We start from the raw sequence: 25115 nt of genomic DNA on the forward strand, positions 1-25115 counted from the left end.
CTCAAATTCGTATTTTCTTCTTACCAGTGTTGTTCGGAAATTATGGAAAAAGTTCATAATGCCTTATGGACTGAAATAAAAATTTATTTTTTCTTTTATGTTCTTTTATATTCTTTTTATTATGTTATGTACACAATTAATTAAATTTATTGTATTAAATCGTGATGCACTATAAGTAACCAACTTCTTTGCCTATGCTTCGGATCGAACATGTTCCTAACGAACGATCAAAACTAGGTTATGGTAATGCAACTATATTTTTCTCAAAAATTATTTATTGTTTCAGAGACAAAAAAAATTATTTATTTACATATAATAAGACAACTATAAGGAAACATCCCTCCTCAAATACAACCAAGAAAAAAAAGGAAGGAAGTTCACAAACCTTGTTTAGAATTTGAAAGGATATTATCACTTTAATTTAGATTAGTAATTAATCATAAATAGGGACTTTTTCAACATGGTCACAAACGTGGGCAATCACCTAATACACAAACGTGGGCAATCACCTAATACCAATCTAAAGTTTCATAACTCCGGCAAAAGGTCCAGTAAGAGTTCCAATATACAGTTTGCCGTCGACCTCGTTGGCTTCACTGAGCAATGTATTACCAAACTCATTCTTGAGAAAAAATGGTCTGAAGCACTTTTCCATTAGAATCGATTTTGACAGCCGAAGGGTCCGTGGGCATTACGACCTTGTTAATAACGGAAGCGACCCAAAAATTTCCAGTAGAACCGATCCTCCTGATGTTGTCGGGGTTCGAGACAGAACTTGAGAAGATGTCATCAGTAGATCCAGCTTTTGGTCCTTTGATCCAATACCTCTTGATGTTACTCTTTATGAACTCGCTAACCAGCACGAATGAACCATCAGAGCTCACGGCGCAACCAGCCGCACCACTTAGATCTTCCATTAACACAGTCACTGCTTTGGTCGCTGGGTCGTATTTGAAGAGCTTTCCACTTGCGTCTTTTACTCCCACTGCGATAAACACTTCGCTGCATTGCATAACCAACAAATATTCATATACAGTATACATGTATTAATCAAACCAAATTAATTTACTTACAAATACCCTAATTAAGTTATAAAACATTATAAAAATTGTATGATAAATATTAAATATATAAATAGAAGAAAACTTGTAGCATAATATATTAGTCTGTACTAGTGCCATTATCATGCTAGTAGTCGAGTTTATAATCATGAATTTACGTGTATGTCTGACTTATAGACGATAGAAAACTATATATATAAGATCGAATATGGTATACCTGGGGCTGAACTTGGAGCTGAAAGAAGTGAAGTAGACGACACCGGTGGTGGGATCAACGTCAAGACCGTCGAGGAACTTGAAGGGCTTTCCGTCAACACTGTCTGCGATCTTTGTGGCCACACCTCCGGCGGGATGGATAACGTGAAGACCCAATGGAGCATCAGCGACGTAAAGGTCACCTGTCTTTGGGTTGAAGGCTATCCCCGCAGGTCGGCCACATTTCTTGGCCAATGCGGTTCCAAATACTCCTTTGCACCACGAAGAAGTTCTATAGTAAACACAAACCAATTAAAATTAAAATCAGAAAAAAGGTTTTAATATGAACAACGTTATTTTAAGAGCTACATGGTGTTTCATGCAGCAATAAACATATTTTGTGTGTTTTAAAGGGAAAATAGAGCATTAACAATTCAAACAATGATCAAAGACATGTCTTAATATTACAATTCATGAGATTTAATAATAAACCATTACCTTTCAGTTTTTAAAACTAATTCAAATCTTTAAAAGGGAAAATTTAAATTTCATTTTTTTGAAACAATTAAGAACATAATCATCAAAACATGTGATCTTGAAAGTTCAAATTAAGAAATAATTGAGATTGAGGAACTTACGAAGTCTTAGTTATCTGAGCAAAATCGACAAAACCTTTGTCAGGAGTATACTTGAGGATTTTACCACCGGAGACTCCGGTGTAGAAATCTTTTCCGGTGGAATCAAAGGCAAAAGATTCAGGGCCTGACCTCTTTCCCGGCACCGGAAGTTTCTGGAAAGATGCGTCGTCGGAGACAACAGCTGACAAAAGCGAGAGAGAAGAAGAAGAGAAATCAAGAAGATATACAACGTCATTCTGTATTCTTAGTTGTGTTTTCAATGTAGAAACTATTGTTAGTACAAGGATCTGTTTATGAGTTATATTTATATACAGATTTGATTTGAAAATAAGAAAATAGAGATTTCTTTTTTTGCTTGTTGACCAACAAAATAGAAAATATGTATTGTTACCGTTGTAGAAAATAGAAAATATGTAGTAACATTTCTTTTTCTGGGGGATTTGTGAGATTTTGTGGGTAATAAAAGTCAAATACATGCACTCCACATTAAATCCTAAACATTCTTAAGTATTTACGGAGTAAATCAGGCTCAAATAAGGAAATTAGCTGAATATAAAGAACCAAATATGCTCAGATCATATAATTATGTATATCTTTGATTAGTACTCATTTGATTTCAAATCCCCTATATATTAATCTTGGAGCATTACAATATATTTCCGTAGCCACTGTCATCAATAAGATAATTCTTAGAATTATTAGAAAAATAAGTTGGTCCATATAAATATATATTATATTTTTATTAAAATAACTATCAAATTAATTAGTAATATATAAAAGAATATTCTCAATTATTTCCTTAAAAAAAAGCTACGAAATTACCTAATATGATTAACATATATATGATAATTAAAGATTATCAATCTCTATAATATTATTTGATAAGTCAGTTTCTTATGTGTCGCGCTCATGTTAACTCTCACGATAGTTGATTACACTGATACCCTTAATAAATTAAAAAAAATATTACATTTAAATACTATTATTGAAATTTTAATTTAGTTTCCTTTTAAAAAATTTTCAAATAACATATATAATAAAAACGAAACATTTATAAAGTTAAAAAACGAAAATATATGTATATATATAATATGATTTCATTAAACATTTATAAAGTTAAAAAATGAAATATATGTATATATATAATATGATTTCATTAAAAAAGAAAAGTTCACAAAATAGAAATATTCCATTTAAATATTATTTTTAAATAACATAAAATATAGTTTTCAAGTAATAAAATATTTCTTTATATCTATATTTTCTTAGATGAAAATATTTATTTGCATATAATGTGATTTCATAAAACAACATTCACACACATAATCTTGATGTTAAAAGATACATAATCATGATATTAGAAAAAAAGAAATATTATTTATTTAAAACATAATTTTAAACAATACAAAAATATATATTTTCAAAGTAACAGAAATAGTTTTTTTATATGTCTATCTATTTTCTTACATGATTACATAAAACAATTAAGTAACATAAACTGATATATGTTTAATTGACTAAAAATAGTTTATAATTAGTATTATTGAAATGTTTTATTTATTTTTCATATATGTAGTTGAATATAATATCTTTCAACTGCAGCAAAAAAATCTATACCTTAAATTTTACTTATATAATATGATTTTTAAAATACAATCACATAATTGTTTTTAATGCTTATTTTTATGAGATACTAAAAACATTAACAATAAATTTCTTTCTATCAAATAATTACAAAATATTTTAAAAAAAACATAAAACTATATACTTTAACGAGGTAGATATATTATTTTTTCATAATATTAAATTTGCTTTTACATTTTTTTTATGTTTGTGGAACTTAATATGACTATAATTAAAATACCAAAGCAAAGAATTCTCATTTAAAGATTACTTAAAATAAATTTCAGTTTACTATTTAATATATCTAAGGCATAAAGTTATTTAGACTTTATAAAATAATTGAATTACTGTAATATTGATATGTGTTCATGAGCTATCAAAAATGTATTAGTTACTTATATATATAACTTCATATTGATCATCGCTTTATTTTCTGATATTTGTTTTTGAAAAAAACAATATATAATTTGATAAATATTATGAAACTACATGCACATTTAAACGATAAATAAAATTAATTTGATTTTACTTAATGATAATAAAAAATAATAGCACTTCAGTTTGAATTTGAAAGATTATATGTAACTCAATATACTAACAACATGAGTGACTCGACCAATTCAATATCTAAATTCATAGATTTAACTACAATAAGAATGAATAGTTTAATAATAAAAATTTATTTTATAAATGTAAATTAGAGGATGACTCAAAACATATTAATAAATGAAAATAAAATATTAACCAACTGTTATAATTTAGTTCTTTTGTAAAATTTATATATATGCATGAGATTGTAGAATATTATCGTTATATTAATTTATGTAATTTAGTTTATTTTATATTTCAGTCTAAGCACAATATATTTTAAGTTATACATCATCTTCTTTAAATATATTTACATATCTAAGACAACAACAAACGTAAATCCAAATAAGAAAATTAATCATAATTCTAATATATTTAAAATAAAAATATTATAGTTGAATTCAGAGAAATAGATGCAATCTAATAAGCCCAAATGAAAATTAAATCAACTGTAGAGAACAGCAAAACCGACTAGATATAACATATCTAAAATCATATGTCTAATGAAAGTAATATAATATTATTAATATAAATTTTGCATACAAATTAGAAGTTAATTTAAAATTAAAAATAAATAGCAAATAAATTATTATAGTATATTTATTTTATAAATATTTATACCCGTGCATGAGCACGGGAAAATCACCTAGTAATACATATTTGATAACAATTTTTGTATCCTCTCTATTTTTTGTTTAATGTTATATTATTAAAATAAATTAAAAATCACATTAAGCATATAATTAAAAAATTCTATTTTTTCTTATATGTTATATTTTGATTTTTTTTTTAAACAACTATAATTAGTAAAAATGGTAAAAATCCCACATTGAAAATTTTGTGATTAGTAGTTTAAATTTTTTTTGTTCAATCAAGATACAAATGATCATAAATTGTATGAATATGAAATCTCATTAATAAATATTCATATTATATATATATATATATATATTAATACCATTTATATTATATAAAATATAAAATATAAAATATGTTAATTTTAAATTTGCATTGAAAAATTATTGAGATCTTAATATTAGATGATAACTTATGGAAATGCAATAGTAAATAAATCGAGAGCAAAAAAACCTAATCTCCTTTCGTCATTTTATAACGATGTTGTCTGTCTGGTTTTAGTGTCGGCCACAAAACTTAATTTTCTTTTGTGTATATGGAGTCTTAAAAATAATTAAAATAAGATGTAATACGTTAATTTTTCAACAACGGTGGTACATTTAAGAGACCAACATTTGTATTCGATATTTTACAATTGATAAAGGTTGTAGTGTTGCAAAATGTTTTAACCATTTAATGAACAAATATTAATATAAAAAACTCATTCCGCGCATGCGCGCGGGTTATCATCTAGTGTATAGTTAAAACCGGAAAGCTTAAGAGCCTGACTGGACATAATTTATAAGCTATGATTTTGTGAATAGTCAATTTACTTCTTAATTACAAACTAATAATGTTAATGTATATGTTATTTTTTTGTCATCAGACTCATGAAGACTCTGTAAACTATACGGGTAACTCTGCATCTATGCGAAAGACAAATGACGGTTGTTTTCTGATACTGCGTGTAAGACTTGAATTTGATGTTCGTAATACATGAATGATTCTAAGTTGTGAAATCTTCCTTTCAAGGGATCTTGATATCTTCCAAATAACTTGCAAAAGCTGGTCATTTTTCTGCTTCCTAAACCATCTTCGTCAATTGAAAATAATCTGTTACAAATGTGACCTGAAACTGACGTAAATTCCTCATACATTCCATTGTCCAGATAAGCGCTTCCACTTCTGAGTGAAAGAGTGACAGACTAACCCTAGTGTTTCTCGTCTCCGTCAATCCATCAAAGCTTTCTAACATACTATACAAACTTTGTCCAGAGAAATTGTCCATGACCCATCCGTAAAACACCTGCCTAGTATGGATGATAAAATCGTGATCTCTATCTTTGTATTTTGGGCCATCCTCTGTATAATTGATGTATTTGCCTCGGTCCAAAAAGTAAAGATTTCGTTTATGCCAATTTTAAAATGTCCATGAGATAAATAACCATATTACCGAAGACTTTGGTCTTCTATTTGCGGAAGATTCTCCCAAAGAAAATGGTCCGTAAATACATATGTTATTTATAATTTATCAAATTCGAATTAGTTCGTTGTGTTTATAATTCATATTTTATCTTTGAAGAAAAAAACAAGCATCTTTGCAAACTATAATAATTCAGTAAAACATGACCGATCTAATTTGTTCTTAATTTTATTTACAAAATAATACTATTTGGTTAAAAGAATTAAAAACATTTTATTTTTAATACTATAAAGACAAACAGACCATGATATATGGTTGTGACCTTTGACATTCAATAAAAAAACAAACTTCACATATATGGTAAACACCGGCGGCCTTCAAATCAGAGATCTAACCATACTTTTAAACAAATTTAAAGCTTAAGAACTCCAGCAAAAGGGCCAGTGAGAGTCCCGATGTATAAACTACCATCGAATTCGTTAACTTCGCTAAGCAAAGTGTCCCCAAATTGATCTTTTAGAGGAATTGTTTGAAGCACTTCACCATTGGAGTTCACTTTGACCGCTGATGGGTTTGTCGGCACAACGATCTTGTTCACAACCGAAGCGATCCAAAAGTTTCCTGTAGAACCAATCCTCTTGATATTGTCAGGGTTTGAGACCGAGTTTGTGAAGTCTTCAGATGAACCAGCTTTAGGTCCCTTGATCCAATACCTCTTGATGTTACTCTTTGTGAACTGACTGAGAAGCACGAACGAACCATCCGAGCTCACGGCACAACCAGCTGAGCCACTTAAACCTTCCATTAATACGGTCACGACCTTTGTTGATGGATCGTACTTGAAGAGTTTTCCGGTCGCGTCCTTTAATCCCAATGCAATCAACACTTGACTACATACATAACCAGAAAAAATAAGTATGTTATATAACAAATGGCTAGGTGATAATCCGCGCCGGATGAATTTACTAAAATAATTATATTTGGTGATTATAAACATTAAGTATTCTACTATACATTTTTTTGAATTTTAATAATAGTAAACAAATATATACAATGCCGAATAATAACCACTTATCCGCACTTTTCCCCCGGTATGAACATTGATTACTTTATATATTATTACTTATTTTACGCTTTTTAATAAAAAATAAATATATATATTGGTGCAAACACATAAATCAAATAAATTATTTTTGTTTATTTACCATCATTTTATCATAAATAAATATAAACAATCAAATTTGTCTGGTTTGCATATAATTAAATTTAAATGATATTAACAAATATATATATATATATATATATATATTATATTTTAATATGGTTATCTATTAAACGAGACTTTATAATTGTATAGTTTTATGATCAACCATATCTTTTTAGAACAAATTTTTTAAATCATTGATAACAAAAATTTTAATGTGAGACATTTAATAAGTTTCAAATTTATAAATGTTCTTGAAAATTTATTACAAATTTTGAAATTAAAATATTTATGTATTTATATATATATATATATATATTATTTCAAATGTATATTAAATAAGACTTTTAACTCATAAGATTTTAAGATTATGTGTATCTTGTTATAATAAAAATATTAAACCATTGATCATAAAAATTTTAGCATAAGACTTTTAACAGTTTTAGTAATTTATAGTCTTTCTAAAAAAACCAAAATATAACATATATGAAAAAAATCTATATTTTATTTTTATAATTAATTTGATTGTTTAATTTATTTTAATCATATAAAATTAAACGAAAATGATGGAAGATACACAAATTGTGATTAAATCTTAATTATTAAAACTATTAATTTTCAAAACACCATTTGTAAAAAAGTTTCATAAAAATATTTTGGAATTAATCCTTATTCTATTTTTTTTCTTTTGAAATTACTAAACATGTCATAAAGTCAAAGATATATCATTTGTTACCTTAAAATTATGTTAAAAAATCTATTTGCCATAGACACTTTTTGTAAATATAATTAGGAGGAAGAAAAATACATTGGGGTATAGCGTGAGCTGAAGAGAGAAGAAAAATACATTGGGGTATAGCGTGAGCTGAAGGAAGTGAAGTAGACGACACCAGTAGTTGGATCAACGTCAAGACCGTCGAGAAATTTAAAGGGCTTTCCATCAACACTGTCGGCGATTTTTACGGCCAAGCCACCGGCGGGAGACACAACGTGAAGACCCAACGGTGCATCGGCGACGTAGAGCTCACCTGTTTTTTCATTGAAGGCTATCCCCGCCGGTCGACCGCATCTTCCGGCTAAAGCCGTCCCAACTACACCATCGCACCATGAAGAGTTCCTGAATAAGTAAATAACAATCGAAAACAAAGAAATTAAAATATATAAATTACGTTAGTACTACGTAACATATCTCTAGTTTTGTTTGTGTGTGTATGTTTAGACTTTTGGTTTTGACTTGTTTCAGGAAAAGGCATGTGCGCCGGTCGTCGATAAGCACGAGGGAGAGGAACTTTATGGTTGCATCTCGTCCACTCATCCCCTAGATGTTAAGTTCTTAATCGTTCATCAAATTTTACCGGTGGATAAAATAAATAAACATTGTTTCTTTACAGTTTTTACCCCATTTTTGTGAAATACGCAACACATGTAGCAAGACTATTATATGCATGTGAAATTGTCATCATTTAGTGAAGTCTACGTTTTCTACGTATACTTGATCATGATCTAAACCAAATATTCCAAAACAAGGGATTCAAATCCAATTATGATCATCTTTTTGAAAAAAATTAAAGTAATGAATTAACACCTCTAATCACTCGTAATACCAAAGTGGTTTCCAAAATTTGCAGTAAAATAAGGAAATGATAACGATTCACTAGATATTAATCACAAAGAAATGGGTGATATGTTAATGACCTTAGATTCTAATTTCAACCAAACCCAGAAGAAGCATATATTGTGATTAAATTACTATGAAAATATGATATTTGAGATCAAAAGAAAAAACTTACGATGATTCTGTGATCTGTGCAAAATCGACATAACCCGTCTCAGGAGTATACTTCAGTATTTTTCCACCAGAGACTCCGGTGTAGAATCCTTTTCCGGTGGAGTCAAAGGCGAAAGCTTCAGGGCCTGACCTATTTTCCGGCACCGGAAGTTTCTGAAAAGACTCGCCATCCGAGATAACCACCGACGACAGAGAGAAAAAGAAGAAGCAAGAGAGAAATTATGGAGAAAAATGACATCATATCGTTTCTTTAGTTTTTGTTCTGTTTGTCTATTATTATTACATGAGGCTATGTAATATGTATGTAAGCCTATTTATAAGTTTTATTTTCTTTTAAATTATATATAATATTTATTTATCTATATATTCCTATATAAATTGGACACACACGTTTGACCAAAAAAAATGGAGACACATATTTCTTTATCAGATTTTCCAGAAGTGTGAAAAATTCAAATAGTTGTAAAATCCAAGTACATTACTGCGTATTATGGTAAAATATTCACAATAGTAGTTGTATTTATGATGACGTCGTGTATTCATTTTTTTCAAAGCATATTCTAGATTGTTTGGTAAATTTTTGTTAGGGCTTTATGTAATCATAATTAATGATATTTATTCTACATTCTACTGTGTGCGTTTACACTTACAACTGTTGTTCGAGACAAACACACGATTTCCTAGCAAATGATTTGAATTTTTGAAATTGCCAGTTTCGTTATTATATTATACCGGCTAATATATCTGGATCGCTATGTGCTCCGTTGTAACGTGTAACTTATAGACCGAAAATAATTAGTGGAGTATAAAATTTTGTTGGGTGCACAAAAAAATTAATCAAGAAGGTTTATCTGAGTGATTTCCGACCTCTCAGTTTGTTTTGCAATAAATATATAACGATAATGATAAAATAGGTTGCTGTCAAATTAGAGAGAGCTAAAATAAATTGGCCACCTAAGATTTGGTAGCCACTTTTTGTTCTCGTAGATTTTTCTAAAACATGGTGGCCTGTATGGTGGGCCCTTTACTCGATATTTGAAGTCGCACCCGAATCCGACTTGAAAAACCCGAACCGAAATCCGAATCGAAGTAGCAAAATATCCGAACGAGTATTAAATTAGGAGAGATTGGATATCCGAATCCGAATGGGTAATATCCGAACCCGAATAAATATCCGAAGATAATCAAAAATATATATACTTACCCTTATATTTCTAGTTTACATCTCTCATTTTTTTTAAAATATTTATATTGATGTTACACATACTTTAAGATCATAAGTATATATATAATTATGGAGAAAATGATTTGATATTCATTTAAAATGCATGTCAAACTTTTTGTTTCATGTATTAACAAAAGTTACATTCAAAGTTTAAAAACAATACCCAAAGTATATCTATTTGTTTTTGAAATATTATCTCTAAACCTATTAATCATTCGATCTATAAAAAAATAAAAAATCAGTTAAGTGAAATCTATATTTTTAAATACAAGAAACTTAAAAATTGAAAATTTTAATTTTTTTTCTTTTTAAAATCTAAATATCTGAACCCGATTCAAAATAACCGAACCCGAACTAAAAATATCCGAACCCGAACTAAAAATATCCGAACCCGACCCGAAGTACAGAAATACCCAAACGGGTTCTCTATCCCTATACTGAAATACCTGAAAATTCGAAATACCTGATCCGAATCCGAACGGGTATCCGAACATCCACCCCTAGTAGCCTGGTTGGCTGACAATTTAGAACCAGTTTATCATAATCGTTTTTAGTGATTGTCAGCTTAAAGCATTATTATCAGTTAAAAATCTTAAAATATACATAATATTGGTATAATTTTATTGTTAACTTTTAAGTATAATTGAACCAATCAGAAAATAACACATATACAGTATATGGAAGTTCTTAAATATTTTTAAAGGTACTCAACTAAGGAACATTTTTCATACTTTTCAATTTCTTCTAGCCTTTTTTATTATTTTAACTTTAATGTTGATTGAGATACCAACAATTTGAATATTTCAATTTGCAGATATATTACACAATTCCCAATTTAATTATGTGTTTGTGTTCTCACTTTTCTCATAGACAATTTGAATTTCGATAGGTAGCCGGTTAGACTTCAACAAGATTTTAGAATTTAAGAAATATACGAATACTATATAGCCAGCCCATTGTTTTGTTTTGTGTGTCCAAAGTCAATTGTTTAACTTAGGACCAAAATCTCATATGGACCAAAAGGTCAAAAAATAATCTACAGCATCCAAAAAAATCTGTATGGACCTCTATCATGTAAATTACTTTAACACCCTTAATGAAACTAAATTAAAATAAAATTAAAAACACAAAATTAAAAAAAATTGTGGTCGCCGGCGTAGGGTTTTCTTCTTCCTCATTCTCTGCGTCTTTTCTTCTACTACTCATCGTCTTCAACCATGTTCCACTGCATCGGCATCAAAGATGAAGCTTGTTATCCACCATGTTAAATGGCGTCAAAACTCGTGACATCCCTTGCTTTATCTTGAGCTCTGATGCCACAACCTCTTCTCAGCTTTATTCTCCAACTCCTCCGCCGGTTTGGTGAGCCACAACCAAACCTGATTGAGACATCGATCCCAGCGATCCCAACAGCTTCGGTGCTCAGCATGTATTCGACTCCATGACATCTGCATCGTGGATGAAGCTCTTTATCCACCGTGGCCTTCTCTCTTCCAAGACCAGAGCTTGAAATCTTCACTGAACCCATGTGCCTTCACCACACTACGATTCACCACCACAGCTTGTCCTCTCTAAGTTCTCTATCCGTCACTTTTCCCTCATCTCTCTTATGTGACCTCTGGTGATCCCTTGTGTCAAAGACGAGTATAGCATACTCGACATGCATGAAAAATCTTGCTTTCAAGGCCTAAGTATTGAGAAATGGAAGCTGAATCAACAGCTTTTTCAGGTCCTATACCAAGACTGAGCTCTGTCAAAGATACATCTTCAATAAGAGTGGGATCAGTCAGAGTTTTGATGTTAAGCCTCTCGAGATAAACACTTCACTGAAAATTCTTATAAAAATTAAAGTGGCCTTTTGCGTTTTTAACTTATGATGTGTATTGAAATCTGCAGCAATTGGATGGTCTCTCTGTGGAATGTAGGAAGTTTAAAGATGTTTTGGAGAGTAAAGTACTTATAATCTCAAAAGATATGAAAGATGACAGGTCTAGTAAAAGCAGCTAAGTGATCAGTGTTGGCTTACCAGCTTATGAAATTATCTATGAGATTTTATAGTCTGTCAAAGTCAATACATCCGGCTTGTTACTTAATAAAGTCTCAACCTTTTATTTTGTTTTCTTACTTTCACTTCTGATGATTTTTTTTTTTGTCATCTACTTCTGATGATTAAACAAAGAACATAATATTTTATTTATCGGCACGACACTCCCAATGTTTTACGTGACTGCATTTATGCTAAAGACACAAAAACAAAATAATTTAATGATTATCATTTACGTAACATATGTAACTATAACTTTTATGAATATATTTGATTTATCTTTACAAACATCAAACATATTTTTACATGTGAAAGTATTAGTAAAAGCCCTAAAACTAGATATATAAACAATTGATATACTTTTATTATATATTAGATGAGTATTACTGGTACAACTGGTACAAATTTGACATTCAGAAATTGATAAAATAAATTTGGCATTCTACATGAGAAAACAATCTCATTCCCAATTGGTATGTATTCAAAAAGTTTCTCTTAATTTATTTGAAATTTTGGAAAAACAATTATTGCATAATTTCATAAGTTTACATGATCTACCTTATACTTTTAAGGTTTGTTAACTTATTTGTCTACATAATTTTTGGAAAACATACATGAAATGTATTTATACGAAATTGATGATTTCATTGTAACCGGGCAATGTCATGTAAACATAAAGAAGTGGTACAACTAAGGTAATTGTATTTATTATGAGGTACAACTAATATTTTTAGATTTTACTGCCAAAGTACAACTATGCACAAACTGGTACAACTAAAAAACTAGTACAACTATGTATCGTCGGTATAACTAGAAAACTGGTACAACTATTTATTGTTTTATTTAGTATTGTTTAAATGTGTATTACGTTTTAAACAAGTATCATGTTTTAAACATTGTGGTTGAACACTGACCTCGAGTAGTTGTACTAGTTGTACCATTCATATATATCATTATCACTTGTCATTATTTGTTTATGCAAAAAGTAGTCAAATGACCAAATTAGTGTGTGTTTATAATGGTCTCTCCTAACAATTTTATTTTTTAAATGTTTTTTGGCAATTATTTACAATATCTCATAAGTTTCCATGTTCCACCTTATATTTTAAGGGTTTGTTTACATGTTTGTCCACTATATTTTTGAAAACATACACCGAATGCATTTTAACAAAATTTATGATTCAATTATATGTGATATCAGATAGTTAAACATATAGAAGTAATACAACCGGGGTATATTTATTTTTAATGTGGTACAACTATTTTTTTTCAATTTCACTGTCAAAGTACAACTATGCACAAACCATTACAACTCAAAAACTAGTACAACTATGTACAGTCGGTACAATTATAAAGTGACTCTGAAAGTGATGATACACATAATTTACAACAATTCATTTAGTAATTGATGTAAAAATATAAATTATTTGCATCAGTTCATTTTACAAAAAATTAGTCTCAACTTAAGAAGTTATTCAAAAATATATATCATTTAAAACTACTGATTTATATCATTTACTAATTAAATGTAATTTTAACAAAATTATTTGATTAAAATGATTTATTTTGTTAAATAATATATTCTTTTTCGACTTGTGATGGCTTATGCATCATCTTTTGTTTTCTCGGTGAAAGTATATTTCTATTGATAAAATCCAGAGTTGGTTGGATGGCTCTTTGAGACATGCATGCAGGGAAGAGTGAATTTTGGAGATTTTTTTTATCTAAATCAGCTTTCTCAATTGGATCAGCCGCTATGGTGATTGAGATTTTTAAGGAAACTTCCAAAGTATTTAGGGATTTATCGTAAGGATCCATTCTTTTTTAAGGATTTTTTAACTCAACTTCCAGATCAATTTTTAAATCTAAACTATAAATACAAACTTATAATAGGTTATTAATAACGAAAATAAACTAATATTTTCATATCAATAAGCTTTTTTATATTTTCATTTTTATTTGGATAACTTAATAAAATTTCATAATATTCTAAAGAATCACAAATTTATGTAATGTTAAAAAATATATGAGTAATTCCATCAATTTTTTTAAAAAAATACTATCAGATATTTTGTGTTTTTAGCGGGTTAATAGTGAGTTTTTGGATTTTTACCGGGCTCTATCTAATTTTTAATTAACGTTTTTTTTTCATTAAATATGAACCGGATTATGTATAATGTATCGGGTCTATTGATTTAACCACGAATCCAGGTCGGATATGAAAAAAATTCTTAAAACTCAAATATTATTATAATCGGTGTTTTACACTTTCTATTTAAAAACAACAATGCCACAGCTATTATAAATTGTATAACTAGTTCAAATGTACAATTAGTACTGCTAGTACAACTGATATAACTGTATAACTAGTACAACTGATAACTGTACAACTGGTATAACTGTACAACTGATATAACTGTACAACTAGTACAACTGGTACAACTGATAAAAATAATTTTAAATATTTAAAGTTAAATGAATATGGGCCGGGTTTTGGGTATTGAGTTTGGGTTCGGATTTAGTTGGTTGGGTTGGTAAATAAGTTAAAGTTTTTAGGTTTGATGGACATTTTGCTGACTTTTCATATTAAATTTAATTCTAAAAGAAATTCAAATTATAAGGGGTCCATAATAGATTTTTTCAGATGCAAGTGGTCCATTATAGAATTTGATCCTTTAACTTATGACATTAAATCAACAAACTCTTTGAATCATGGAATATTGATATCACTTAAAAAACATTAAATTTAAATAGCTTACCTAAGAAATATATATAGAAAAAGTAATATGTAATCATTAAGTCATTAGTTATGGGGCTGTCTGTAGATTGCGAATGTTTTGAATTTTGATTACACACAAATCAAAGTTGAACACGAAACACAACTTACATGTGACTCAAATGTTTTCCCCATTAGGCCATTACGTGCTACTATGGTCAGCTTTTATCCTTTTAAAGCTAAAAGATAAACAAACAAATTGGGGTAAAAGGAGAGTAGAACTCGCTCACGACTCGTTTCCGGCCACAAGATTGTCAAAAACTCCGAGCTATGCATCAAAAAGATAATGGTCGACAAGTGTCTATATTAGTATCAATCACATTACAACAAAAGACTCAAAAGTGGAAAAAGCTATGCTCTCATCTAAGTTAGTTTTTCAACATAACAAGAGTACTACTATCTATTGAAATATATTGCTTCAAAGTTTACATTAAGATCGATTGTTTATACCAAATGTGAAAACATAAAATATAGAATGTATAAGCCAAAATTCTAGCAAGTGGACAAGAACAAAAACAAACGTTGAGAGTAAACAATACTCTAAACACACACATAAAAGTTTATATTGAAATCTAGAAAACAAGCTCATGTGGCTTCATTCCTTGTTTCAGTGAAAACCTTGCGCCAAGGTAAGTCTTCAACTCAGGAACTGACTCAATGGCTTTGATCAATGCTCCATCCACAGCTTTCTGGTCATCTTTCTTCCCTTGTGGGAACACCTTCTCCTGCGAAGGAAATATTATATATTTTAGATGTGTCATATTATATATTCATCAAAGTAGCTGATATAGAGATATCCCAAAGAAGATGATCACCTCTTTCTTTACTTCGAAGAACTCGCCTTCTCCCTTCTTGTTCTTTTTCTCAGCCACCTTTCCAAAATACTTATCATCGAATTTCTCAAGGCTAACACCAGAAACATCAACCTTTGTGGACGTTCCGATCACGTAAGACTGGTTAACACGTCTCAGAGGAACACCATTGATCTTGAACGGTCCTGAAGGGTCAATTACAAAACAGAAACAAGTTAGATGACAAGAAGTAGCGATCCGAAGGAGCGATCCGAAGGAATACTTCGGATCGATAATCAGGGCCGGTATAGATGAATATTCAAGGCAGCAAAGCCTAATGAAACATAAGGTTTAACTCCCAAATTTATTTAAAATTAATATACATAAAGTTTTTTAGTCTCTAAATAATATATATAAAAAATTATTAAAGCTCATCTTAAAATGTTAATGGTCGGCAAAGATCATGAGAAGTAGAAAAAAACTCACCGGACACAAGAAGCAAACCAGAGGAAAGCTGCTTCAAGAAGACAACTCTCTTGCCCTTGAACCTACCAGCAAGGATGATCAGCACTGTTCCTGGGGTGATGCTGGATCTGCAATACAGTCACAAGGAGATTGGATTAAATCAGAAACATAACTAAGAAAAGCTGAAAGAGATTACAGCGTATAAATATTCAATATACATCTCATCCTCTAGTTACATATACAAATTAAATCAAATTAATTTGTCTTCACATCATGGAACAAAGCCTAATAATATACATGAAAGTATAACCAGACCAAACAATACATGTCGGACTTTTAACTTAACTCCACTAACCAAACAACCTAACACATAGAAGACAGTTACATCGAACTAAGTTTCTATCTAAGACAACGGGACAGTGTGTATGATAAAAGTACCTGAGCTTGGTCGGATTTGCCTTGCGCCTGTTGGCGAGAGGTTTCTTAACATCTTCAGCTGGATAGAACTTTGGTGGTTTCTCAGCTACAGCAACAACCTTCGATTTAGCGTCGTGGCGAGGGAAAACGCCGCCGTTTTTGGCCTTGATAGCCCAAAGACCCCTCTTGTGGTACATCTGCGACCTCGAGTATTTACCGACTCCCCTGATTAGATCAGGGTTTCTGCTGACCTTCGGCGTCCTCTGCTTTGCCGGCATCGTTGCTTCCTCTTGGCGCTGATCGTAGAAGGAGTGGTATAATTTCCGACTGCGAAAATATAAGGGAAATGGAGAGACGCTGAAAGTGTGAAACCCTAAATTAAGGTGGGCCTTTTGTGGGCTTTGAAATTATGTTGGGGTTTAGATGTGAACCAGTTTTTATGAGCTTTGTTTTTCAGTTGATTTTTGTGTAAAACTCGTTTGAATTTTACTTTTTTGTTTTTTTACAACGAAATTTATTTTTTGTTTAGATAAATTACTTTGTACTTATTTATAAGTTTTTGTACAAACTTCCGATTTATAATTTTTAAAAATTTTATTTTAAATTTGAAATTCATATAACAATAGAAAAAAAAAACATGCAGAGGGAGACCCACCGAAGAAAAAGATGGGTCAGTTGACACAGGTTAAATCTCAAATACATTTGTTTTTGAATTAGAACACTATAGAATCAGCGGGTACTGACACACCTTAACTCGGGTTAGAATCTCCGTTCGATATTTTTGTTTTATAACACAGGTAAAAGTAAATGCTGGGTCTGTCCGCCACTGGAAACATGGCCATCAGATTATCCGTTTTCAAATAGTTTTGACCGTAAGCTTCAAAAAGTGATCCCGCCACTGGAAACATGGCCATCAGATTATCCTTGGACGTAGCCTGGCATCAAGTCAGATTTTGCAAGAAGTATAGAGTGGACTCTGCATACTCAGTGCGAATGGTTGTGTTACCAATGTGACATTAAGGCAGCCAGCTTCATCAGGAGCTATTGTGACATTACATAGACGTTTTGAAATCCTTTCATTGCTTGGTTCAATCTTGCCTCTACCAGCACCGATTGGCAGAACCGGTCTGACCATTTACTTAGTCGGACCTCAAGGACAGCTTGTTAATGAACTTGAGATAATCCTCTAATTTAATACGATACTTATTACAGTGTTTTGTTCCTGATGAGTCCCAACTGAATGTTCTCCAATAATGAAAGGCATAACATAACAAGATGACTACTATATTACATGTGAAGAGTCATACAAACTGGTGATTTCTCATGTTTATGATTGGATACTTTCATGTGCAAATGCAAAAACTACCCCTCTTGATATCTCCAAATGGTGTAGACTCATACTCTCTCTCTCTCTCAGCACCTTGTATCCTTCTTCTAATGGAGTCTTGACCTTTTTACTCCCAAGATTTCCCGCCTCACTTAAAATATCAAGTGTGTACTTCCTTTGAGATAAGAATAACCCCTCTTTAGAGCGGCAGATCTCAATCCCAAAAAAATACTTCAACTCTCCCAAATCTTTGATATCAAAGGCATTTTTAAGAAAAAATTTAGTTGAGAGAATACCTTCATTGTTGCTACCAGTGATGATAATGTCATCCACATAGACTAAGATGACCACAATACCTTGCTTACTAGTTAATGTGAAGAGGGTGTGATCAGCTTCTGACTTTACAAAGCCTCTTCCATTGAGGGTGGTGCTCAACTTATGGTACCAAGCCCTTGGAGATTGCTTCAAGCCATAAATTGTCTTCTTTAATATGAGAACATTTCCTGGCTTCACCATGTTCTCAAGACCAGGAGGTGGTTTCATGTAGACTTCATCCTCTAATTCTCCTTGAAGAAAGGCATTCTTCACATCCATCTGCCATAAATCCCACTCAAGGTTGACAGCAAGAGATAAGAGAATCCTTATAGTGTGAAGCTTGGCCACTGGTGCAAAAGTGTCTAGATAATCTTCACCATATACTTGAGTATATCCCCTTGCAACCAGTCTTGTATTCTTTCTTTCTGGTTTTCCATTGGCTCCATACTTGATAGTGTAGAGAAGCCGGCTTGTCACTGCCTTCTTTCCTTTTGGAAGTCCAGTCTCAAACCATGTATCATTCTTGATCATGGCTCTCATCTCATCTCCAACAGATTCTCTCCACTCCTTGTGTTGCATAGTTTCTTCATATGTTCTTGGAATGTATTCCTGATCCAATTCACTGATGAGGACTTGATGCTCTTCTGGATATTGAGCAAGGGAGCATACTGCATTTATTCGGTGAGCTACAGCTTTAGCATTGAAGTAAACTTTTGTGTTGATCCACTGTGAAGGTTTCCTGATCCTTGTACTCCTTCTCAAAGGTTGTATCTGCTCAGGTTCTGCTTCATTTCCTTCACTTGGCGCCTCTACTTGAGTCTCAACATCTGATTGTGATGGCATCTCATCTTGATCATGAGCTACTGAGTTCTCTTCAGGTTGAGCTTGTGTAGACTGCTCAACATTTCTACTGCCCCCCTTATGATCAGGATGAGTGCTCTCAACACTATCAGCTGCAGTAGATGGTACATTTTCAGGGACAGGTTCCACCCTTGGTAGAGAAGGCATACTGATTCCCAGGCTCTCCATTACTCTCCTAAGGTTGTTTGCTCTATCTAAGGCTGATTGAGAAAGATCTTTGAGCTCATCCCAACTCTTTCCATCATAATAGCCTCTGGATTCTACAAAATTCACATCCCTTGAGACAAGAACCCTTCTTGACTCTGGATCATAGCACTTATACCCCTTCTGAGTTGGAGAGTAACCAATGAACATAGCTTTTGAGATTTTAGCATCAAGCTTTTTCCTCAGCTCCCCAGGTATCATCACAAAACAGAGGCATCCAAACACACACGAGTGGTCCAAAGATGGATTGGTCTTGTTTAGGACCTCAAAAGGAGACATGTCGTTGAGGACTTTAGCTGGAGTCCTATTGATCAGATAGGTAGCAGACATCACAACATCACTCCAGAATCTTTTTGGAACATTGGTGTGGAACATCATTGATCTTGCTACCTCCATCAAATGTCTGTTCTTCCTCTTAGCAACTCCATTCTGTTGAGGAGTGTAAGGACAACTTGTCTGGTGAGTAATCTCATGTTGAGCAAGATATTGCTTGAATGCATGACTTGTATACTCTCCACCATTACCTGACCTTAGAATTTTCAGCTTGGCATTGAAATGGTTGCAGATATGGGTCTGGAAATTCTTGAAAGCATCCAACACCATGTCCTTAGACGGAATCAGTGTCACCCAAGTGTATTTGAATTTCTCATCAATAAAGGTGACAAAGTATTTGTGGTTCTCTCTGGACACACATGGAGCAGTCCATACATCAGAGTGAACTAGGTCAAAACATCTTTCATAGATGGTGCTAGACTGTGGGAAGACTGTTCTACAATGCTTCCCCAATATGCAAGCTTCACAATCATCATTCTTGAAGACCACACCTGGAAGCATCAAGTTTAGGGCTCTTGTATGAAGATGTCCCAACCTAGCATGCCATAGTGTGCTATCAACCCCGCTGGATGTACTAGCCAAACACTGAGAAGTAGATGGTCCGGACATCTCTGTTTTCTGAAGATGATAGAGTTCGTTGTGAACGTGCCCCTTTCCAATCACTTGGCCTGTCTTTAAGTCTTGGAATTCAACCACATCTGGTCTGAAGACAACCTGACAACTCAGATCAACAGTAGCATTTCTCACAGATAGCAAGTTTCATGTAAACTGAGGTATATACAAGGTAGTAGATTCCCTATCAAATAACCTAAGGTTCCCTATCCCTTATATCTTAATCTTATCACCATTTGCTATATGAACATTCCCTGAGGCAGGTTGGACATCACTAATCAAGTTCCTATCACTAATCATGTGATGGCTTGCTCCTGAATCTATAATGACAGGTTTAGGGTCAAGAGAGTGTGTACCAGCCTTCTTGAATGAGATAAAGGCTTTGATAAGGGAATGTAGGTCACTCATGGTTGTTGGACCATCAGTGTTGGCTGCACTATCAGTACTTCTCTATGTTCCTCCTTCATTTGAACCACCAATAACAGATGAATACATGGTTCGACCTTGAATCGATGGATGCTCAAACTCCTTGATTACATTCCTGGCTTGATTCAAGTCACTTCTTCTTGGCATATTGCGCTTCTTATGTTGTTCCTTAGCCTTCTTGTACTCTGGAAACAACACCATGTTGGAGTTCTCCCTCTGGAGAGATATGGTGGACCAGTGGACAATCTATTGTTCCTACTGGTTTTGAGATAAACTGGTCTTTGATGAAGCTTTTCCTGATATGGTTGAAGCTTTCTTAAGTTCCAGAGAATAGGGTACTCCTCTTTCTTGAGTTCTGATGAGGTTCTTCTCTTTTGAAAGACCTTTGGACCAGTGGATAAAATGATGTATCCAACAGATTTTGAAGATAATCTGAGAAAGAAATAGATTTGCAGAAGCTTTTGTGAGGTTCAGGAGCTTAATGCTCTGATACCATGTTAGAATGAGAGAATTATTGAGAGTTTATTTCTAAGAACATGAAAAAGATGAGAGAAAGAGAAAGAATGAGAGAGATGTAGATTTCAAAATGTAAGAGAGAGAAGGAGATAATAGTTTCCTTAGATTTAGATCTGTGTACAAAGAGAGCTTTTATAGCCAAATACATAGACATTAAAGATATGGAGAGAAGGCAAAGAACTGAGATTCCAACAGCTATATTTTTGAATTTTGAACTTCTTTTGGACTGTAGTGAACAGTGCCGCGAACAGTGCCGGCCCAGTATCATTCTATGCCTAAAGCAAATTTTAAAATTACTGCCCCTTGTAAGTATTGAACCCATCACCTAAAATACATTTTTAGAAACTACAAGCAACCATACCAAAAGAAAATGCATGTAAATGATGCCCCTAAAATGGTTATAAACCTTGGTGCCCAAAGTCCATGCTTCATGAGCTTTATCTCAGGGCCGGGCCTGGCCGCGAATCTCTACAGCACCAAAGTGCTCAATGCAGGTTTATCAAAGCTCCAACTTTGGTATTGTAGGTAATCTGCTTTTTTTCTTCAAAGTGTTCAATGTAGCTTTTTCAGAGTGCCCACTTCATTGTTGTAAGTAGACTCAACGTCTTTAGTTATTTTCTTCTTCTTTTGCTTACATCTCAACACTCTTGCTCTTTATTTTCTTCATGTCAACAAAGTAGAACTGTTTGCTATAGTTTTAGTGCTGCGAACATCATGTCCAACATTGGTAACTAACATGTAAAAAATGTAAATCAATGTGGTCATAACACATACTGAGATTGCTGAAATTGTTATTGGGAGAGTTGATCATCATAATTAGAGGTAATTAAGTTAATAGACCATAATAAGATAGGTTATAGTGTAGACGAACAAAATAATATTCTTGTTAGCCAAAATAATTCTTAAGCCATTAAAATGTTGACCGAGCAATGGCTTGGCACTAAGAAAATATTGACCCAACAATTAACATGTACATGCTAATATTTTTATAACCAAATATTAATGCATACATATCTAGTCATGATCTAAAATTTTCTAATATTAACTTTTGCATTGAATTGTAGTAACTGTAATATTTTGTCAAAGATAAAAATCCCATTTTTATTTTTATTTTTTATTTTTTCTTTATTTTTTCTTTTTTAAATATATTTTATATCTTACTAAAAATGGAAATCTATCTTGGATTTTTCACTTTACTTTTTGATGTGTAGAATTCAAAGATTTCCTGAGGATTTTTGTTGTTGAACATATCTCTTACAAAATAACATTTGTAGAAATTTAAGAGTACTTTTGACAGTCATATAAATAAAGCACTCCCACAACAAAATCGACAGCAGTGCTGATCGCAATGCAACCACTCCAGAATTCTACAACATCAAAAACTTGTCTATAGATGATGATTGGGGTACTTACTTGTTCTATGGAGGTCCAGAGTTTACTCGTGTGCAGCTTCTCTAGCCATGAGTTCCTATTTTTGTATTAGTTTCATCATTTTCTTTATCATTCAGATTATTTCCATATCCTATTTTTGATTTAACCCTGAGTTGTAAGTTAATTGTAACAGATTTAGATGTAATATGAAACATGAAATTATTTTGTATTGAGTAAAGTTAAAGTCTGTTTACAATGTTGGCGAACTGGTATATAACACAAGTAAGAAACTCTCAGGTTATTTCCTATTGACGTCGATCAATTAGAACAACCCTTGTCCCAGTTGTTCACCACACCCAATAAATTTTCCAAAAGGGCCACAACTGATGGTGTAACATGTTTCTCGGCTCCAGACTCATAACACTATGCGTTCCACGCTTGTCTAGTTATTAAAAAATAATTGATTCCACTGCCCCACATGGGAGTTGCCTTCGTGAAGATCATGCCATGAACACAATCTCTTCACTTGCGCTCCACCCTGATTAGAATCTTCTATTGACGGCCACTTTTTCTTTTTACGTCAGGATCGGCTCTTATTGGTTATCTGAATTGTTTTAGATAACTTTTTTATATTGTTGGCAAAAAACGAGTGATTATGCTAGTATTACATTCATATTATCGATTCAAACTCGAAAATATGTGCCAGTGAGATATAGATGGAAAAATAGCAATTACAAGCTAATTATATAGATTTTTCTTTCAGGCAAATCATGAAGTTAATCCATTTATCATACATTTTAAATCTCAAAAGAGAAAAACATTTCAACAATACCACACAAAAAAAAAGTCCCCAATAAACAAGGATTTGACCGAATGCATGAGAGACTATTGAGACTCAATGAGACCACAATTGGTGACTTGAACCTTTGTATAAGGCCGATTAAACCCTCTCTCCGCCACCACGGCTCTCTTATCTCCGATCACCTTAGCCACCCTGTTTCACCACCAAAACCACAACCATTAATCTCAAAAAAAAAAAAAATTCAAATCCAACGGTCAGTGTCCAATCGTTACTTGAAGTAAGGAGAACTCGTGTTGTCCCTCACTGTCTTAACTTCCCTCATCTTCTCCACAACTCCCATCCCTTCCAACACTTCCCCAATCACCAACACCGACTCCTCCAGCTCCGGCGAATCCACCGCCGTTATAACAAACTCCGTTCCGTTAGGCCCCACCGCTACCTCCTCCTCCTGCACCTCCAGCTTCCCGTTAGTCGCCACCAGCTTCGTCTTCGGCGGCGGCTTCGACGGGTCCCTCACCACGATCCCCACGCTTCCCGCCTTCACTTCCTTGCATCTCTCTCCTCTCCTCCCTCTCTCCCATTCTTCCACTAGGTTCTGCAGACTCCCAGCTGCTGCGGTGGCTCGCTCTGCGTCGGCGCCGTACGACTTGATCCCGCCGTGCTGGACGTAGCCTGGCATGATCTTCACGAACTCTTTTCTCCGGTAACTGATTCCGGCTTTCCCGCTCACAATGCTGCAGAATCTTGCCGTTCCCGCCGGCACATCGTCGCCGTATAAACCGATCACGATACGTCCAACTGGTTCTCCGCCGATGGAGACATCGAGGAACGCTTTCTTGGTCGGAACCTTACAAAGAAATCGAATTTAAGACATTTTCTAAAATTTCAGACAAAAAACTGAAGTCAAGATTCCTTACTCTGTCTCCACAACTTGTCGGATTATCAGTTACTAAAGAGATTGTATCTGCTTGTGCTTTAGAGAGATCGAGCAATGGCGTCAGAGTAGTCTGAGTGCCGAGGAGTAGAAGCAACGAGGATTTACTTAGATTCCGGCGTGATAATTTACAGCTCAGTTCCAGCGACGGAGAAGCTCCTGCGGCGGTTCGACGGCTGTGCTGCGGTGGCTCTATAGGCGGCGGTAGAAACTTTGAGGTCGGGGTCGAGAGTTTTGCATTGGGTAGCATCATTGTCTTTCACTTTCTTTACTTGATAAGTGTGTGTGTGTTAATTAGGCTTTGGTGGAGGAACAAAGATGGTTTAAAGATTTTTTGGATAAGAAATCGAACATGAGCCATATATATATGTGACATCATCATCTCATTCATCATCACAAATTCACAATAGTCACACCCTCGTCCTTTGTTCTTTTTAAGCCCAACCCAAATTAGAGTAGTTCATGTCCATGCTAAAGCCCAACCCAAACCCAAACACAAGCATGGTCAACCAAATATGTAATTTTACAGTACTTAACAATGCCGGTCAGGTGAGGAAGAA

General features: G+C 33.0%; 2 protein-coding genes and 2 pseudogenes across 2 annotated transcripts; all 4 read right to left on the bottom strand.

The window, feature by feature from the left end:
• Positions 1–465: 465 nt before the first annotated feature.
• On the bottom strand, positions 466–2129 carry LOC125581727 (annotated as a pseudogene).
• Positions 2130–6396: 4267 nt separating this feature from the next.
• On the bottom strand, positions 6397–9389 carry LOC125581728 (annotated as a pseudogene).
• A 6174-nt stretch (positions 9390–15563) lies between these two features.
• Positions 15564–17237, bottom strand: LOC106416170 (60S ribosomal protein L6-3-like). Its single transcript, XM_013857008.2, has 4 exons — positions 16876–17237; positions 16459–16565; positions 15997–16178; positions 15564–15906 (listed from the first exon to the last, which is right to left on the bottom strand). The coding sequence occupies exons 1-4, from the start codon at positions 17130–17132 to the stop codon at positions 15754–15756; spliced, it is 699 nt and encodes a 232-aa protein (XP_013712462.1). The 5' UTR covers positions 17133–17237; the 3' UTR covers positions 15564–15753.
• A 6295-nt stretch (positions 17238–23532) lies between these two features.
• Positions 23533–24892, bottom strand: LOC106416296 (peptidyl-prolyl cis-trans isomerase CYP26-2, chloroplastic-like). The gene is made up of 3 exons (XM_013857153.3): positions 24539–24892; positions 23894–24468; positions 23533–23813 (listed from the first exon to the last, which is right to left on the bottom strand). Exons 1-3 carry the CDS (start codon positions 24806–24808, stop codon positions 23705–23707), a joined length of 954 nt encoding a protein of 317 aa, XP_013712607.1. The 5' UTR covers positions 24809–24892; the 3' UTR covers positions 23533–23704.
• Positions 24893–25115: the final 223 nt, after the last annotated feature.

Source organism: Brassica napus, chromosome C2 (genome assembly GCF_020379485.1).
Source record: "Brassica napus cultivar Da-Ae chromosome C2, Da-Ae, whole genome shotgun sequence".
In the NCBI taxonomy this organism is placed as follows: domain Eukaryota; kingdom Viridiplantae; phylum Streptophyta; class Magnoliopsida; order Brassicales; family Brassicaceae; genus Brassica; species Brassica napus.

What these genes read in the sequence shown, in the direction of transcription:
- LOC106416170 (XM_013857008.2), bottom strand. Translation starts at nt 17,132, where the DNA reads ATGCCGGCAAAGCAGAGGACGCCGAAGGTCAGCAGAAACCCTGATCTA. An exon ending in GCAAATCCGACCAAGCTCAG is followed by an intron (nt 16,566 to 16,875) that starts GTACTTTTATCA and finishes ACTGTATTGCAG; the next exon opens with ATCCAGCATCACCCCAGGAA. An exon ending in TCTTCGAAGTAAAGAAAGAG is followed by an intron (nt 15,907 to 15,996) that starts GTGATCATCTTC and finishes TTTCCTTCGCAG; the next exon opens with GAGAAGGTGTTCCCACAAGG.
- LOC106416296 (XM_013857153.3), bottom strand. Translation starts at nt 24,808, where the DNA reads ATGATGCTACCCAATGCAAAACTCTCGACCCCGACCTCAAAGTTTCTA. An exon ending in CGACAAGTTGTGGAGACAGA is followed by an intron (nt 24,469 to 24,538) that starts GTAAGGAATCTT and finishes TTTCTTTGTAAG; the next exon opens with GTTCCGACCAAGAAAGCGTT. An exon ending in ACGAGTTCTCCTTACTTCAA is followed by an intron (nt 23,814 to 23,893) that starts GTAACGATTGGA and finishes GTGGTGAAACAG; the next exon opens with GGTGGCTAAGGTGATCGGAG.